Source organism: Sciurus carolinensis, chromosome 6, assembly GCF_902686445.1.
Source record: "Sciurus carolinensis chromosome 6, mSciCar1.2, whole genome shotgun sequence".
NCBI lineage: Eukaryota > Metazoa > Chordata > Mammalia > Rodentia > Sciuridae > Sciurus > Sciurus carolinensis.
Window position 1 is genome coordinate 101,131,675 of NC_062218.1, and position 13,537 is coordinate 101,145,211.

Genomic DNA, 13,537 nt, shown 5'->3' on the forward strand with positions numbered 1-13,537 from the left:
ACTCATCCCCCGGTCTTCTATTAAGGGACAAGGCCTGTTCGCCTCTCCTGTCTGAAGTGCTTCTCAGGCTTCTGCTGTGGCAGGATGTGCTGTGGGCCACTGGACAGTGAAGTCAGGAAACCTGGTCACGAGCTCCCAGGTGAAATGGATCTTCCTGTGAAAGGGCCCCACAAAGCTCTGTTGCGCACCTTATTAGCTGCTCCTCAGTTCTCAATGGCAGCTGGCCTGGCAGCACAGCTTTTCAGGTGCCTCCTGGAATCTTTCCCAAGCCTGGCTTACGTCTCACCCTTTTTCATGTTGTTGGGATGATGGTCCAGCTTGAGTCTGTCTCGCCTTCTTGGGGAGGCCCAGGAGGATTGGCAGGTGGATACAGGGGCAGAGCTGTTTTTACTCCTCACTCAGCCTTTTTTTGGTGAGTTCTGATTGAGGAACATTCGGGCTCAAAGAAGAATTCAGTGCACATTTGATGCCCTCTTGGAGGGCCTGTTGCACTCCAAAATGTCACTCTCTCCTGTTTTCTTCTGCCTGCTTGCGGCTTCCTCTTTCCTTCCTTTCTACAGTTCTGACTTCCAGATGCTCTGTTTCTTTCTCCTCCTCTTCCTCCTTCTCTCCTCCTCCTCCTCCTCCTCCTCCTCCTCCTCCTCCTCCTCCTCCTCCTCCTCCTTCCTCTTTTTCTTCTCCTCCTCCTCCTCCTCCTCCTCTTTTTCTTCTCCTCCTCCTCCTTCTTTCTTCTTCTTTTCTTTTTTTGGTACCAGGGATTGAACCAAGGTGAGCTTAACCACTGAGTCACATCCACAACTCTTTTTAATATTTTATTTAGAGACAGGGTTTTGCTGAGTTGCTCAGGACCTCACTAAGTTGCTGAGGATGACTTTGAACTTGTGATTCAGCTGCCTCAGTCTCCCAAGTTGCCGGGATTACAGGCGTGCGCCACCGCACCTGGCTTCTGTTTCTTCTTGACTTGCTGGGATGCAGCTTGTGTTCTGAGGGCTGTCCTCTGCCAGGGACAGCTGGTTGTGAGGGAAGCCTGCTTCCCCTGCCAGCATCTTTTGACTTTTTGTCAAGCACCATTCCATGAAAGTGACTGAACCGAGAGGGACTGGGAGTTGGCTGCTGTGTTCTCCTTTCTGCGTCAAGGGCCTTGCTCTTGCAATGTAGAACAAAGTGCTTTACATAAGCCCTATTAGCCCAGGACCTGGGTCATTTGACCCTGTGGGAGTGGGGGTCCAGGTTCCATGCACTAGCTTAACTCTAGACCCGAGGAGAGCAGCAGGGCCTGAGCCTGGCTTGTCCTGAGCAGCCATTGCTTGGAAGGAACACTGGGGGTTGAGTTTGGGTACTATGACTCCCACCCACATTTATTGAGTGCAGACTGAGCAGGATGCACTGCCAGGTGCAAGGGGAAGGAACAAACCAAACAAAACCAGAAGATGAAAAACATGACCCCTTGACTTCAAGGGAGCAAAGAAAGAGAAGCGCTGAGGATCACGGGTGCCTTTATTTCATAGGCTGTGTTGATCTGTGAAGCTAGAATACCGCCTTCCTCCCGGCCCATGTCTTATTAAAGCCAGGCCTTGTTACCAGTTTTGCCTCATGTTTCCCTCCTCTGGGAATTTGAACATAATGCCATTTCCCCTTCAGTGAGGGAAGCATGGAGAAGGGTAATTTGAATGATTAGCCTAATCTGCAGGAAGGCTGCGTGTGGAATTAAGTTAAGCACATTTGCACTGAGCAGCCTTGTCTGTTAGGCCACTTAAAGGTACCTTGGTGGTTTTATACCCTTAACAGAAGCTGAGGGCTCAGGAAGGATCATTGGCTTTTATTACTGTCTTAAATGAAAGCTTATTTTTGAAATTTGACAAGGGCCTCTGAGAGTTTTCGTTATAGATACCATGTGTGGGGTGTGTTTTTACCCCTTTACAAAACTTTGCCAGGACTTTGTTCTGGTGGTGATGGATGTGGCCACTAGGGAAATGGCTCAGGTGGGAGTTTGTCAAGCTGGCCCAGCACTGGGCTCATGAGAGTGGAGAGGCCTGAGAACTTGAGCTTTGTGGGTACCTGGGTTGGAAGAGGAAGGCAAAGTGCTACCTGTGCCATGGGGCCCTGCAGCTCCAGGCCCGTGCTTCCAGCTTTCCCCCGGCTCTCTCCCTGGTGTGGCTTGGGTTGGTCTTAGGAGAGGGTATTGTTAAGACAGACATGGGGCAGCTGTGCTGACCACATGGTGGGTTTGGCAGGGTGGAACCGCAGACTGTAGAGACTGGCTGTTGGCTCTGACCCAGCCTTCCTCCCTGACCTGGGCCAAATAGATTCCCACATGTGTCAAACGGAGATGACACAACTCACCGTGTAGCAGGAGGAAGTAGAGTTAGGATTAGAACCATGAAAGCACATGTAACAAAAGCAGGAACTTTTACAGCAAATCAATGTTTCATGCTATACACAAGGATTTAGTACTTTGAGTTTACATTCATTTGTGCCTCGAAATGGTCTTAGGAACAAATCTGCTTGCTGCTGTTTTCATAGGCGGACTAAAAAGGATAGTGACTGGGAAGGCCAGTTTAATTTCACTAATTCGTTCTTTTCCCCTCTTTTTCTTGCTAGATTTGTCTTCAGCAAAGCGCAAGTTTGCAGATTCCTTAAATGAATTTAAATTTCAATGCATAGGAGATGCAGAAACAGATGATGAGATGTGTATAGGTAAGTCATAACTTTGTGGAAGATAAAAACGTTTGCTTTGGTCACGGCTTTTGGTGTCCCAGCAGAGCCTTTTCCTGGGAGAGGATGCCTGAAGGTTAGCCAAAACGGAAATCCCCAGAGGGAGTGGAGGGGCAGAGTTGGTGAGGGTTGGACCTTGGGCTACCCTGAGCTTCTTTGAGTTTTGGGATTGCCTCACTCACTTCCAGTGTGCTGAGGAAGCTTGAGGTTTTGCAGTGGACTGTCCTCTCCACTGTCCTTTAGTGTTTTCCTTCCTGTTGGTTCTGTGTCGTTCTCCCCGCCCCCAAACAGTAGTGCTAAGAACTGTAGTGCAAAAGTACATGCAGGTAGATGAAGGGAGAATTATACCAGAGATTGTAAAATGGTAGTTCACAGGGTGAGATCATAATGCTGTTTTTTTTCCTCTCTTTTTAAAATTGAATTGATGTATAAGTAGAATTTATCTAAAATTCCAGTTTCCCAGCTTCTTTGCAAAGCTTGAGAATCCATCTCCTGGCCCTGCATTCTGGCCTTGTCACAGCTGGCTGGAGCTCTGTGTGGCTGCCACTACCTTCAACTGGGAGAGGAGCTCAGCGTCCAGCTTATCATGGTCCCTGCTTCTTTTGCTCCTTACCAAAAGGCTGCAGGGCATGGTGCTCTCCTGTTTCTCACCGCACTGGGTGCTCCACCCTTCACTGCCACCTGCCTTCTTCTGTAGGCAGCCCTGAGCATGGAGGGTTGGCAAGGTCAAGACACCTTTCTCTGCCAGGGTCTCATTATTAGACTTTATCCTTTTCATGCTGGGTTTGTTGGTTGACTCTGTTAAGGGAACAAGAATTTAGAAAGTTGGGGCTGGGAATGTAGTTTTGTCGGGGGAGCATGTGCTCAACATGCTTGAGGCTCTGGGTTCAATCCCTAGCACGCACGCGTGCACACACACACACACACACACACACACACACAGAATTGAGAAAGTTATAGTGAATTACATAATTCATCAAATGTTTATTGAGTCCTGTTGCCATGTGGAGCACCAGGATCTGGGAATAAGCACAAGACAGTTGGGAGAAGCTGAGACCAATTAAAATGCATCGTTGTAGATCATGAATGGGTGGCTGCTTTTCCCAAAATTGCACAAGTGACCTGAGGACCCTCAGGGCTAGTATACTCGGTGCCTACTTATTGTTGTGTTGTGTGCTACATTCTGTTAGTGAGTGGCTTGAGGAATCAGCAGGAACCCAAGGAGATGCCAGTGATGAGGCATCTGATGCCAGCAGCACTATTTATTTAGTTCTGGTGCCAAAGAAAAGGTTGGGCTCTGACGCAACCCCATGACAAAGGTTGAGGAGGTTGAATTCTGGACAGGAAATCTGAGCGGAACTCCGCCCCTTCCAGCCTGGGGACTGGGAGCCTGCCAGCGTCTCACCAGTCCTGGGACTCTCAGGAACAGGCGGGTCTTTTCCTTGAAGAAATCCTTCCCTAGCTAGAGTGCCAGGTGCAATTAACCTGCATTTCTGGGTCATCTTATCCTTAATGGTTAATGATTAAAAGATAAGTGAAGTCTGAGGAAGCAATTGACTTTAGGCATCTGCGTGTACATTAAATTGACACCCATAGCTTAATAGTGGAGCTGGAAAGGCTCCTGAGGACCTTTTACTCTTCTTCCACTTCACGGCCCCTTTCTGTCTTCCAGCAAGGTCTTTGCAGGAGTTCGCCACTGTCCTCAGGAATCTTGAAGATGAGCGAATACGGATGGTGAGTATGGCTGGCTTGCTCTTGGTCCCAGTATGTGCACATTGAGGGAGCGAGGGATTTATTGTCAGAAGACTTGGGTTTTGTCCCTGGAATACTTTGCACTCTGGAGCATGCCTCATTTTGAGAGGATGAAGCCTTTTGTAAGTGTTAAAGGATCACTGGTTCATAACTTCTGAACAGCATCATGTCCCCTTAAAGACTGGCTGTGAGGTTCACACCTAGGTCTTAAGGGTAGAACTATTGAATAATTTAACTCTTGAGGGCCTCAGATTCATCACCAGGAGAATAAGAAAGACAATGTCTTACTCTGCTCCCTTCTCCCCACACTTTATTGAATCTATTCTAGCATCCTTCAAGGACAGGGGCCAATGCTTCACTTAATTCCAAAGGACCTAACAAATAGCACCTGCCATGTAGCTGTCACCCAATAAATGACACTTAGCAGGGGCTAGAGTTGTGTTTCAGTGGTAGAGCACTTGCTTGGCATGTGTGAGGCCCAGGGTTTGATACTCAGCACACGTATTTAAAAAAAAAAAAAAAAAAAAAAAAAAATCCATTGACAATTAAAAAAAATAAAATAAATTGACACTTAGTAAATAATGTTAGCTATAATTAACTTTTCAAAGAGAGGTACTGCTCAAATTCCAGAATCAAATGCTGATCTCCAGGTTCTTAAGTTCTCTTAAACTACACTTATTCTGTTGGGATTCAGCAGTAATGGAGAAGAGATTCCACACCCACAGGTGGTGCCTATGCATTGTCTCCCACATACCTCAGTTTTGGGAATGAAGCCCGATTAGAAATCCCTGCAGGCTGCCCACTGCTTTGTCCCTAGGGGGATTGTCTCCAGGCAGCAGAGCTCCAGAGGCCGAATGAAGATGCCAAAATTTGAGCATTTTTCGTCACCTCCCTTAGCAACAGCTGTCAGTGTGAGTATTAAGATTACCAAGGCATTGTTCAGCCAAGCTCTTCACACGCCTGTTTTATTTACCTCCCACGGTGACTCTGTGACATGGTGTCTGTTTTATCCCCATTTTTCAGGTGAAGATATTGAGGTTTATAGGGATTAAATGACTAGGCAGGATCATGTGGTTAGTGAGCGATACTGTCTGAATTCAAACCCAAGTCGGCATTATACTCCCCAATAAACGTGTGTGGCGGGGATTTCTTAAAATTCCAAACAGAGCAGAAGCCTCCCACTTTCTGCACTTCAGGGTGATCCCGTTTCTCCTGATTGCCCACTGCTGGGTACTCACACCAGTGTCAGGGTAGAAGTGGTGGCGATGGTGGTGGCAGCAGGCTTGGTGGTGGGGGAGGGAGGGGAAAGCTGTGTTTGTGCACGTGCTAGTGCCTGAGAAAGGGCAGTGATTCTTCTGAGCCTGCTTCTTGGCCAAGTCAGTATTTGGGGGTGGAGGGCGTGGTGAGCAAATCAACATGAACACCCTGCAGATTGGTATGGCCCGTGGTAAGGGAACAATGCCTGGATTATACTTTTCAGCTTGCCTCTGCAATTTTATTATTAATGTCAGTGAATTGAGTTTCTGCTGTCTGCATCTGAGTATCTGGCCATCACCAGCCATTTCTCACCCCTCCTCGCCCTGGGACAGCTTCATCATCAGTTCAGCTCAGCTCAGCAAAGCTGCACCCTCTCTGGGAAGCCTTTCCTGACTCCCTGTGATATTTGGCTATCCTTTGTATTTTCTGAACATCCGTTTCATGCCTCTGATTCCACACTTGCCACGTTGTGTCCTGATAATCACTGTACATGTCTGTGCCCATAGTAAATAGGAGTTTTTTTTCTCAAGGGCAGAGAATGGGCTTCTGTGTCCTCTGCGTCAGGCTCAGTGCTTGGAACTGATGGAAGTTACAGCCATAGACTCTCAGACCCAGAGGGACTGAATTCCTCACCCTCTGCAATCTGTCATTTGACAGATGAGAAAACAGGTCATATCAAGGCTGATTGCAGGTTGGAGTTGGACTGGGACGAGGACTTGGGTGTCTTGCTTCCCATGTGAGCAGTTGAGTGCCTTCATAGAATGAGCTGCGCGAAACTGGATCCTCAGCCCATGCCCATTGGAGTAACTTAGAGCTTATAACATACCGATGTCTGGGACTAATCCAGGGATTCTTATTTGACTTGGAGTGTGACTTGGGCATTGGGAATTGTAAGGTCCCGTGATAGCTCTAATATGCAGCTAAGGTTGAGAATCACTGACCTCAGGGGCTTGGTGTGCCATTGTAATATTCAGCTACTTGCAGTTGATTTATGGAAAAGACTTGAACAAGTGAACCAATTAAGCAACACAAGATAACAATAAAAATCAAAAAAGTTCAATGCTGCTGTGACACTCCATTGTTAAAATGCACTCTTCTGAAAAAAGTGCTTTCGAAATTGAGAAAAAGGCAAATAGGAATAAATTTTGGAGATCCGCCTTTTTCTGTTCCTCAATACTGTCCAGGCAGTTCTCTACAGTGTTCATCTAAGGCTTCTGGCATTTATTTGAGTTGCTGTCATTGCGAAGGACTTGCATACGATTTAGAAAAAAATAATACTTTGTTGTAATGAGATTCCTGAAATAACTAGTTGAACACAGAGTGAGCAATGAGTGACTTAAAAGGAAAGATTGTAAAATATTGCACTGCCTTAGAAAAGATCATGGAGTCTCAGAGCTGGAACAATTCAACCCACTCATTGAGCAGAAGAGGAAATTAGAGCCCAGAGAGGTTAAATGTTTTGCCCATGGTCACACAGTTGGCAACTAGTCAAGATGTCATTCATTCAATCATTCAAAAGTGTTTGAGTGCTCCTTTGTTTCAGCACTTCTCTGGGTTTTGGGGAGAGTGGTTGACAAGTGAGTATTTACAAGATGGCATGTGTGTGTGTGTGTGTGTGTGTGTGAGAGAGAGAGAGAGAGAGAGAGAGTGTGTGTGTGTGTGTGTGTGTGTGTGTGTGTGTGTATGTGAATGTGTACAGTGTGGAGCCAGGAAACTTCACCTGGCATATGAGTCTAAAGAAAACACATGGTAGGATGGCAGATAGCTTCTTTGGGTGACATTGGTGTCAGGGAAGGCTTCCCTTTAAAAAGGTGACTTTAAGCTAAAACCTTAATTATAATAAGGAGTCATTCATGCAAGGGTTTAGGGACAGAACATCTGAGGGAATAGCCAGGGGCAGAAGGGCCTGAGGTGGGTTAAGTTTGGCATGTTGGAGGTGCAGGACTGAGGCTGAGCCCTGGAGATGGGATCAAGAAGTAGACAGTGGTCCTGGTCTCAGTCTAGTACCCGGGTGACACAGCATCAGGATTGAAAGGTTCTTGTGGCAGCAGAGGTTTTTTTTTTTTTAACTTGGACTCACTGTTGATCTACTGTACCTGTAACTTGGATGCATGAGCATCCGTAAGATGTCACCTCAGCTTGAAACTTAGACTATACTGTCACCATTCCCCTCTGCCTTCAGAAGATTGCTGACATTTTTAGACATCTCCATTTTCCCTTTTAAAGGATCAGTTTTAATCATGCACAGGAGGACACGTTTTGAACCGGTGACTAAGTTTTGGTTTGATGTGCCATCGGTTCAAGGTTTGTAAACAGTGACATGTGGACAGTATTGCTTACTCTAACTACGTGAGTCAGGGAGTACCTTTTGTGACAGAGCTGCCATCGCATCTGTAATTCTTTCCTTATACTGCTTTTGTCTCTCCCATCTCCCTCTGCTTTTCCTCACTAGATCGAGAATGCCAGCGAGGTGCTGATCACTCCTTTGGAGAAGTTTCGCAAGGAGCAAATTGGAGCCGCCAAGGTGAGCATTTTACACATGTTGTTCTCGGATTTTAGAGTAAAAGTCTGGAAAGCACAGAACCTGCTTTAGAAAATCTAAGGATGCCTTCAGAAAACATAAACCACTTTCAGAAGATCTTCTTTGGCAGATATGCCGAGAGCCCAGCTCATCTGCTCCTTTGCAGGCCCCTGAAGTCTGACTGTCTGAGTGATTGTCCCCAGCGCCATTCTAGTCTCTCCTTACCTGATTGTTTTGTGCCCGTTTATAAACTCCCACAGGAAGACACTGTGCCTCCTCTGTGTTCTCGGATGGCTGTGTGCTTGCACAGCTGACTGTCCTGGGCAGTACCTTTGTTTTTGTGGAATGGTGTTGATCCGGGAGTCCGGGACTCACAGCCTAAGCAGAGCTGCACTGCAGACTCTGGGCCCAGGGACTTGTTTAAAAGGAGGCAACTGGTATTTAGCTTTTGCCCATCTTTGTGGTGTGTGGACATGGGCCCTTATTTGCCAGATCTTGAAATGTTTCAAGAGAAAGTGAAAAGCCAGAGACTTATGTGAAATAATTTAAGAAAATATGCATTACTCATTGTATAGGTCAAAGACGCATCTGCAGGCCTGCTTCAGTCCAGAGGTGTCTGTGGGTTATCACTGACCTGGAGGGACTGTAGCCAAAGCTCAGCTAGTTTTAATGTATTACAGAAAGGACTGCAAAGGGAAACCAGTTCATTTTTAAGAAGTGGATTCTCTGGGGTTCCCCGCCTGTGATAAATCATTGGAAATCCTAGCAGCTTTGACCTTCGGTAGAGTGTTAGAGGCCACCTGCAGGGAAGATGTTTTTGTTGGAATCAATGAAAGCAAAAGGTTTTTTCACATTTTTCTGTTTTTCTGGAACTGGGTCAGTTCAGCCACGGTCCCTCACGCCACCTGCAGGGGTTTTGGGGCTGCACCACCCTCTTACTATGTGTGGACTTTACTCAGTTGTGAAATGTTCTTGAGAAGTGATTGTAGATGAGAAAACAGTAGTGGAAATGTTACAGAGAGCCCTCTCTCTCCCCGCTCCCTCCCTGCTTTCCCATGTACTTTCTAGAAATAGATGCCATCTTTGAAAAAGATGATGTTTAGTCAGGGTCTGTCAGAGGCATGGTTGGCTATGGTTTGATGGAAAGACCATGGCAATATTTTCTCCCACTTTTATAGCATGCTTGTACCAATTTCATTTTATATTAACAAAGCAATGGAAGCTCATTAGTTTTGTATCAAAGACACTTTGAAGGCAATCTGGTTCTACTAAGATTTTGTTCAGGTCTTTGAACTGACCCAGTGAGGGCTGACTAGGTTGGTGAGTGGACTCTCTGGGCTGTGGGGTTGGTGCCTCCCTGTGCATGTACAGCGCTGGCTTCTGGAGGTCCTGGGGCAGACTTGAGGCAGAGGCAGGGGGACCTTCGTATTGAGTCATTTTTTTCCTGGAGTTACTTCTTCCAGGCCCAGATGCCTTTCAACTCTGGCCTCTTGCCTCATATTGTTTTTGGGGGTTACCACTGTCACCAGGGAGGCGAAGCTGAAGCCAGAGTGGGCTCCCTTGGGGTTTAAGACCAGTGATCCTTATGACAGCAGCATGTACTTTTCTCCTGGGGGGAGTAGATGGCAGGACCTGTTTTAAGAATAAAAGAATTTAAATAAAATAGTCATTCACCCAAGCATCGTACTCTGTTCTCTCCTTCATTAAATCATGAATAATCATCAGTCGATAAAGTGGTCTTAGTGGCATTTGGGTGATTTCTCATTGTTTCTCCACTGTCTCCCGGCTTGTCTTCTCCATCACTATCACTCCCTACACCCATACATTTATATCATAATGCTATGTAAATTTAATAAAAAATCAACAACAAATCCACTTGGAGGCGATCCTCAGTGCCTTGTCAAGAATACTTAAGGGCCAGTAAGTGTTCTTTAGCTGTTTTTTGTAGTGGCCAAAGGAGAGAGGTTCCTGAGCCCTGCCTGTGGTGCTAAAATTACTTTTCCCTCCTCCTCTCCTCTCTAGTGCTGCTTTGGTTGCTATAACAACCTGTTGCAGCTTGCTCAGTGTGAAGGCTGCCAGAAAATGGGGGATTCTTGGGCATTCTTGTGCTAGTGTGGTTGCTCAGGATTAGGTCATGACCCTGAAGCTTCTCATACAACCATGGCCCTAAGTTTATATTTCTGAGTTGGAGAAGTTGATTTTCCCTGTCCCAGAGGTGGAACTCTATAAGGAAAATAGAATAGAAAGTAGAGCATAGTGGTTGAGAGTATGTCTAGCGCTGGGCATGGTGGTGCACACCTGTAATCCCTGTGACTCAGGAGGTTGAGGTAGGAGAATTGCAGGTTCAAGGTCAGCTTCAGCAACTTAGTGAGGTCCTAAGCAACTTAGCAAGACTCTGTCTCAAAATAAAAAATAAAAAGGGCTGGGGATGTGGCTCCAGGGGTTGAGCACCCCTGGGTTCAATCCCTAGTACAAAAAAAAAAAAAAGAAAAGTGGGTCTAGCACTAGGCTGCATGAGTCCAAATCTCACCTCTGCCACTTGCATGTGAACTTGGGGGAGATTTCCTGGATCTCCCATGTGTATTTCCCAGTCAGTAAAATGGGGATAATAATAGAACGTACCTCATAGTTATTATGAGGAAGAAACAAGTGAACTCATATAATGTGCTTACAATGGTTTCTGTCTTGTAATATTTGAACATGAGAACAGTGCCTGTATTTAGTCATTTGATGTTGGCTGTTAAATTAGGTAGATACAGTTCATTTCTTAAGGAAATTTGTGAGACCCTGCTCTGTGCCCGGCACTGCACTTTGTGTTAATGTTTGGTGGACAACAAGGCAGATGTGGTGGTGGGCTCGTGGTGTGACTGGAGAAAAAGAAGTTGGACAAAAAGATACCACTTCAGGCTGTGATAGGTACTGGGATCAGTTGTCTTTGTGGAACATGGGACATGCGGGGCAAGTGGTGGTCTTGATGAGGAGGAGGTGCGTCTAAACGATGAGCTCATCACCAGCATTGAAGTTCACTGAGTGTTTGTCATGCGCCAGGCCCTTCGCTGTATGTGGTTTATCTCATTTAGTCCTAACAATCCTACAAGGAGGGGGTGTTCTTCTCCTTATTTGTTATATAGTCTTTGTACGGAAAGACAAAACCTGAGCAATTATCTCATCTAATTACCCTCAATTTATAGATGAGGAAATTGAGTCCTGGAGAGGGAGGGTGATTTGTTGAGAGTCAGTCCTTGCAGAGGTGGGAATAAATGCCAGGGTCCTGGCTTGGTCCTCTATCCAGTTAGCCACCCCACGGCAGCTTCTCTGGAGGGTGAAAGCCACTTTGTGTCCTGAGTTACTGAGTAATGACACCCTCCCATCTAAGACCATTACCCAGTTCAGAGTTATTCCTGCAGAGGTCTCTTACTGTTTTTTCAGGACAGAAACTGCTTCTGTCTCTCTTTTTTCTTTCCTTTCTTGTTACCCCTTTCTCTAACTTTGGCTATCCTCTTGAATAAGGAATGTGGAGGCTTGAGTGGCCAGAAAGTCACAGAATGCCAGTGACTCATGTTCCCTGGCCTTTTCTCACCTCTGGCCAGCTGAACTGTGCTGGCCCTTCAGTTCTTTTGGGGGTTGCTGACAAGGCTAGTGGGAGTAGATACATGTGAGCATCCACTGGAGTTGGAGCTTGGCTCAAAGTTTCTGGTTTCTCTAAGGGAGAAGAGTTGCGTGCCTGCACTCTGCTCACATATGAAGGAGCCATGTTCCCTCAGGCTTTGTCTTCATGTGCTTCTGTGGCTTTCATAGTTCTTATATGTGAGGAGTTATTTAAGCAAAATTCAGGTGTGTAGAAACAGATGCCTGTCAACTGAATGAGTAACTGATCACCCAACCCACTCTGTGTGGCTTAGAATCTGTTGTTGACCAGATAAGTGCAGGAGCTTGTCAGGGCTTCAGATGATCTCTTCTTTGTTCAGTATTCTGCATTTACTCTTCTCTTGCTCCAGAAACCTCTACTCTGTCCCTTCCTGTGTTCAGCAGGTCTTAGCTCACATCCTCCCACCCCAGCGAGGTTCTCCTGAGCACCCTATCTAAAGAATTTCTGTGACCACACTGTTTATTTCCTCTGTGGCACTTGCAGTTATGCTAAGCTCACTTGTTTACTGGTTAATTGTTTTTCTCCTACTCCTAGAACGTTCCCATTATGAGGGTAGGGGCCACTTCTGTCTTGCATTTCCATTGTCTGAAGGAGAGCCACAGTGGTTGCTCATTATAAATTTGTTAGATGAATAAAGAGTCTCTGAGCCTACTTATCTGACTGGAAATTGCCAGGCTCTTAGAGTTGCACAGCAGTATCTGCGTGGGCTCCTGTGGGCTCCTGGCAGGAGCGATGAACTTGGTGAACTTGGTGAGCCTATTTACTGGACCAGCACCAGCTTCCCTCCAGCCCCCTTGCCTGCCACCCCACTGGTGTGGACTGAGAGACCTCCTGGTGATATTTTCCCAGTTACCTCCCTGGGTCCAGCTTTTCTTATCCGCAAAATGGGGGATAAGAAGAGAACTTCGGTGACTCAAGGCCTTGCTGGGGGAACAGGGATTACTATGTAGACTACTATAATTATTTTTCATTTCGAAGGCAGTAATTTAGATTAATAAAAATTTCCCAAAGGGAGGAAAATAATTTCCATTATCCCATTTCCTTAACTTGTATTTTCATTAAGTGTACAGTCTTTCGTCCTTGTCCACAGGTAGGTACCTGCATGGGCTGTACCCAGTTTGTACTATGCTTTCATGCTTTCCCTGATATCATGATCCATCAAGCACTTTTTAGGACGTGCTTTAATCATCACCAGCCCCAGCCTGGGGCAGCAACATTGCCTCTGCCTCTTGCTTTTGTTTTGCTGTTCTCAGTGACGCAGTTGTGAAGAGACCATCTTTGTTTTGAGTTCTTCCTCGGCACAGAACCCATAAGTGGTGTCCAGGCATCAGGGCTAGCTCGCTGTCTGTCGTAAGGAGTATTAAGGCCCCGTCTAGCTTTAGTCTACAGTAGTCCCACTTAGGGTGAAGGCAGGTCTTTGTTCCCTAGCATTATCTTCATAGGTGACCTCTCCATTGTCTCTGGCTTTGAATGTGTTAATTAGAAAGTAGAAATTTGGGTCTTCAATTGAAGGTGAGTGTCCCCTACCCCCTGTGCTGGGACAGGAACCCAGGGCCTCATGCATGCTAAGCAGACACTAAACTCCCTACCTACTCCCACCAAGCCCCCACGATTGAAGTTCTTAGAAGTTCTGGCTCTGCCTT

At 46.3% G+C, this 13,537-nt stretch overlaps 1 protein-coding gene across 1 annotated transcript in view; it reads left to right on the plus strand.

Annotated features, from left to right (window-relative positions):
• Arhgap26 (Rho GTPase activating protein 26) overlaps positions 1–13,537 on the plus strand; it is a 416,546-nt gene that overhangs the window by 102,493 nt on the left and 300,516 nt on the right. The window contains 3 exon segments of the mRNA XM_047554761.1: positions 2,602–2,697; positions 4,388–4,449; positions 8,177–8,248. Coding sequence (XP_047410717.1) covers positions 2,602–2,697; positions 4,388–4,449; positions 8,177–8,248 — 230 coding nt within the window.